Below are 5,368 nucleotides of genomic sequence, written 5' to 3'. Positions count from 1 at the left end.
AAAAGATCCGGGTTGTACCATTGATCTTTTACACCTATCTGTTCACATGCAACAAAAATGGTGAGAATGTTTCACATGGCATAGCAGGTCCAAAGGTTCCGTTGGCAAAGCGCCAAGTGGGTAACCTTCCTTTTCACAGTTGGGTTGGTTCAGATCCCTCTGCCCTCTGATGTATATTAAAAAAATATGCGCCATAGGAATTGGATACCTAGCTGAAAAGGAAGAAAGAAATTATGGGGAAAAATGGACTAACACAGTTAGGAAGGGCCGATTAGTCAGTCTCTGGGCTGTATAATGCTACCACTTCTGATATAATTTAGCTTTTTTTCCCCTCTTTTTTTTGTTCAGACGCTGCAGTGTATTTCCAGCATTCATCTCCAGCCTGTTCCACAGGAATGCAGAGTGAATATGAATTATGGCAAGCATTGTTACAACATTACGGCTTTTATTTTAAAGAGGAACTTTATTATTGCAAGAGAGAGATAGAGAATCCTCGGGGTCATGTTGGGATGAAGACAGAGGGGGCCGAAGTGTTTAAATCCATTAAGAGTTCGATACAAAATAGAATTGACAGAATTCATACTGGATGGTCATTATTGGAAAGCTGTGAATATAATAACCTTTCCGCAGCAACTGACTGACCCAGTGACAGTAGATATACACCTGATGAAGGAGCAGCGCTCCGAAAGCTCATGGTGCCAAATAAACCTAGTGGACTTTAACCTGGTGTTGTGAGACTTCTTACTGTACCACCCCAGTCCAACGCCGGCAATTCCACATCGTAGATATACTGGCCTGCTATAGTTTATAATGGATTTTTCCCCATAAGCTGGAGGGGGAGTAGGTGTACCAGTGGAAATATTTACAGATATTTTGCAAGGGGATCACAGCAGGAATGTTCTGCACTACAAACAGTGCTATCGGTGCTACAAGGGACAGTGGCTCCAGGGTCTGAGCAGGTAAATAGGTGGGGGTGTATAATACTACACACTCCCTGTCTCCCCAGGTTGTCTTCGCTGCTTTACCTCATGCACTCTTGTGTGTGTGTATGTGTATGTTCACTTCTGGAACTTAGCAGAGAGGCTGAGGTGGGGGGGGGGAGCGGATGGTCAGGGGCACTTGGCCTCACCGCTGCCTGGAGAAAAGGTTCCTGAAGGCGTTGTTGTAGTTTTTGTTAAAGGCCGTGTAGATCAGGGGATTGAAGAAGGAGTTGGAGTAGCCCAGCCAGAGGAAGATGCTCTTCCACATGGGGGGGATGTCACAGGAGCAGAGCGGGTTGATGAGCTCGGTGATGAAGAACGGGATCCAGCACAGCACGAAGACCCCGATGAGGATGCCCACCATCAACGCCGCTTTCTTCTCTTTCTGCTCCCTCCAGGTATCACCGTCAGTCTGGAAGGTGACAGTAGCGTGGCGGACAGTGAAAACCATCTCAGGCTGCTGGCTTGCCTCTTTCACCTGACAGAAAGAAAGGGCTGTGAGTAGCAGCCCATCCAGTACCCTTCCCATTCCTACTCAGCACCTTTCGCCACATCATACACTTTTGCAACATTGTCTCATTAAAGCGTACTGAGTATTTTAACTAGAGAGAGGTTAATACAATGACTAGGATTCCTTCCATCATTCCGAGGGCCTTTCCCTCTCTCTATATCCCTTTCGCTCTATTCTTCTCGCTTCTTCTCTCTCCCCCTCTCTCTCCATCCCTCCTCTTGCTCCCTCTCCACTTTACTCTCTGTCTCTCTCTTCATCTCTCTTTCTCCATCTCTACCTCCCCCTCTCCCAATTTTCTGTCCCTTTTCACTTTCACCATTCCCCTTTCTCCCCCTTACTCTCTCTCTGTCTCTCTCTCTAGCTCCCCCTCTCAATATCTCTCACTCCCCTCCCTCTCTCTCTCTCTGGCTCCCCCCTCTCTCTCTCTGGCTCCCCCCTCTCTATCTCTCACTCCACCCTCTCTATCTCTCACTCCACTCCCCACTCTCTATCTTTCTCTCTCCCTTGCCCCATCTCTCCAACTCGCTTCCCCTCTTCCTCTCCCTGCCTGTGTTCTCTCTCTTAGAAATCATAGAAACCCTACAGTGCAGAAGGAGGCCATTCGGCCCATCGAGTCTGCACCGACCACAATCCCACCCAGGCCCTACCCCCACATATTTTACCCGCTAATCCCTCTAACCTACACATCCCAGGACTCTAAGGGGCAATTTTTTAACCTGGCCAATCAACCTAACCCGCACATCTTTGGACTGTGGGAGGAAACCGGAGCACCCGGAGGAAACCCACGCAGACACGAGGAGAATGTGCAAACTCCACACAGACAGTGACCCGAGCCGGGAATCGAACCCGGGACCCTGGAGCTGTGAAGCAGCAGTGCTAACCACTGTGCTACCGTGGTTCCTTTCCCCATTTATCTCTCTCGCCTGCTGTCGTTCTATTCTTCTTGTGGATTTCCGCCTCCACCCCCCCGCCCCAACCCCCCTGCCCCAACCCCCCTGCCCCCCCGCCCCCCCGCTCCGCCCCCCCGCTCCGCCCCCCCCTCCGCCCCCCCTCCGCCCCCCACTCCGCTCCGCCCCCCCCGCTCCGCCCCCCCTCCCCCGCCCCCCCGCTTGTCAGTTTCATCGAATAGAATCCCTATGGTACAGGAGGAGGCCATTCGGCCCATCGAGTCTGTGCCAACCACAACATCGGCCCCTATTCCCGTAACGCCACATATTTACCCTGCTAATTTACCCTGCTAATTTACCCTGCTAAGCCCCTGACACTAGGGTCAATTTAGCATAGTCAATCCACCTAACCACCATTTTTGGACTGTGGGAGGAAACCGGAGTACCCGGAGGAAACCCACACAGACACGGGAAGAACATGCAGACTTTGTACAGACAGTGACTGAGGCCGGAATTGAACCCGGGTCCCTGGTGCTGTGAGGCAGCAGTGCTAACCACTGTGCCACCGTGCTGCCCCACTATGCTCTCTCTGTCCCTGTGATTTTTTTCCCTCCCTCACTCTCCCACTGTTCTTTTGCTCTCTATGGATTTGCTCAATCCAACTGTTTCTCTCTCTCTCTCCTAAACCTTTCATGTCTCCATCTCTCTCGGTTGCCTTCCTCTCCGACATCTCGCTGCATTGTCCATTCATATCACTTCTGTCTCTCCTCAACTTCACCTTGCAGGTTTCTCTCTCGCTCTCTCACACACACACACACACACACACACACACACACACACACACACACACGGACAGACACACACACTGACACACACACACACACACACACTGACACACACACACACTGACACACACACACGGACAGACTCACACATGGACAGACTCACACATGGACAGACACATACATGGACAGAGTCACACACAGACAGACACACACGGGCAGACACATTCATTCTCTCTCCATTCATGTCTCTTCTGCCTCTCCCTGTGGGTTTCTCTCTCTCTCACTTTCTCCCTTGTTCTTTCTCTCTCTCTTTCAATCTCTCTCTCCATCGTTGTCTCTTTTCTCTCTCCCTCTGCACACGCACTTTATGCTCTAAGGCATGTTCCTTTTATCCCTCTATCTCCTCACTCTCTCTTTCCCCATGATCTATCTCTTCCCTGTTATCTGCCCACTCTCCCCCTATTCCACACCCCCCCCCCCCCCGCCACCCTGACACACACACACACACACACACACACCAAGAGGAGTTTAGGAACTATTCTAGCTGCTCTGTAGCCCTGTTGAAGCTGCTATAAGTATTGAGTTGCATACCTCCACCACCTCGGGCATGGGAGTGATGGTGTTAGTCCTGCGGGATCCAATTCGGAACTTGGCTGCTTTGTAAATCTTCCAGTAGACAAACAGCACCACACAGAGGGGCAGGTAGAAAGCCCCGAAGGTGGAGAAGATGGTGTAGGAGGGCTCCTGGCTGACTTGGCACTGGCCGTCCTTCTCGGAGTAGGTCTTGCCCCAGCCAAAGAGGGGTGAGAGGGAGATCACTGCGGAGAGCGCCCAGGTCAGGGCGATCATGGTGTTGGAGATTTTCTTTCTGGTCTTCAGGGTGTACTCCAGATGCCGGGTGATGGACCAGTAGCGGTCGAGGGCAATGGCCGTCACATTCCAGATGCTGGCCGTGCAGCACAGGACGTCGCAGGAGACCCACAGCTGGCACAGCACCTTGCCCAGCCGCCAGCGCCGTCCATGTAGCTCATGCACCAGGCTGAGGGGCATGACCAGTGCTGCCACCATCACGTCCGACATGGCCATGGAAGCCACCAGGTTGTGGGGCACCCGGTGGAAGGTGCGCACCCTCAGGATGGTGACCAGTACCAGCACGTTCCACAGGAAGGTGGCCAGCACCAACAGAGCCAGCAGAGTCAGGGTGAGGATGCTGAAGACTGAAAGGCCACCGGAGTCCAACTCCCCCAGCCGGGCGCTCTGATTGTACCAGCGGCCACTGCTGTTACTCCAGTCCATGCTGCTCAAACCGGGGACAGCCCAGGGCAAGGTCTGGGTGGGACAGGAGGGGAGGGGAGAGGGGGGAATGGGGTGAGGTACAGGGGCGGGGCGAGGAGGTGGGGAGGAGGGGGTGGGGGAGAGGAAGTGGGGAGGGGGAGGTGGGGGGAGAGGGTGGGGAGAGGGGGGGTGGGGGAGAGGGGGGGAGGGGGAGAGGGGGTGGGGAGAGGAGGGAGGGGAGAGGGGTGGTGGAGAGGGGGTGGGGGAGAGGGTGGAGAGGGGGTGGGGGAGAGGGGCTGGGGAGAGGGGGGAGAGGGGGGTGGGGGAGAGGGGGGAGAGGGGGTGGGGGAGAGAGGGGAGAGGGGGTGGGGAGAAGGGGTGGGGGAGAAGGGGTGGGGGAGAGGGGGCAGAGGGGGTGGGGAGAGGAGGTAGAGGGGGTGGGGAGAGGTGGGGAGAGGAGGGAAGGGGAGGTGGGAGGGAGGTAGAGGAGGGGAGAGGGGTAGAGGAGGTGGGGAGGTGAGAGGAGTGGAGGAGAGAGGGCAGGGAGGGGGGACAGAGGGGTGGGGGAGAGGGGATGGGGAGAGGGAGTGAGATACAGGAGGGAGGGCGAGGAGGGGAGGGAGGTAGAGAGGGGGGAGAAAGGCGGGGAGAGGGGATGGGGAGGGTGGTGGGGAGGGGATGGGGAGGGAAGGAGAGAGGGGAGGGGGAGAGGGGTGAGGTAGAGGAGGGAGGGAGGTAGACAGGGAACTCCGGTTCCAACAAGCGAGGCTGACTTGGGACTTAGTCCGGAATCCAGAAAGCTGCGTTAGCCCGGTTATTGAAGCGGCGGCATGGGGTGGCACACAGGGTACACTCCGCCCAGGTATCGGTCCCCCTCCTCCTGCTGCCGCTGTGTCCCGAACTCATTGAGCAAGGATGACCGGGGATAGA

The 5,368-nt window shown here is 55.2% G+C and overlaps 1 protein-coding gene across 1 annotated transcript; it reads right to left on the bottom strand.

Annotated features, from left to right (window-relative positions):
* Nucleotides 1-485: 485 nt before the first annotated feature.
* LOC144503129 (5-hydroxytryptamine receptor 5A-like) lies at nt 486-4,511 on the bottom strand. Its single transcript, XM_078227644.1, has 2 exons — nt 3,755-4,511; nt 486-1,458 (listed from the first exon to the last, which is right to left on the bottom strand). Exons 1-2 carry the CDS (start codon nt 4,457-4,459, stop codon nt 1,126-1,128), a joined length of 1,038 nt encoding a protein of 345 aa, XP_078083770.1. The 5' UTR covers nt 4,460-4,511; the 3' UTR covers nt 486-1,125.
* Nucleotides 4,512-5,368: the final 857 nt, after the last annotated feature.

This window comes from Mustelus asterias, chromosome 2 (assembly GCF_964213995.1).
Source record: "Mustelus asterias chromosome 2, sMusAst1.hap1.1, whole genome shotgun sequence".
Classification (NCBI taxonomy): Eukaryota; Metazoa; Chordata; class Chondrichthyes; order Carcharhiniformes; family Triakidae; genus Mustelus; species Mustelus asterias.
Note: the sequence above shows the minus strand (reverse complement) of the source record. Positions and strands in the feature narration are given on the sequence as shown.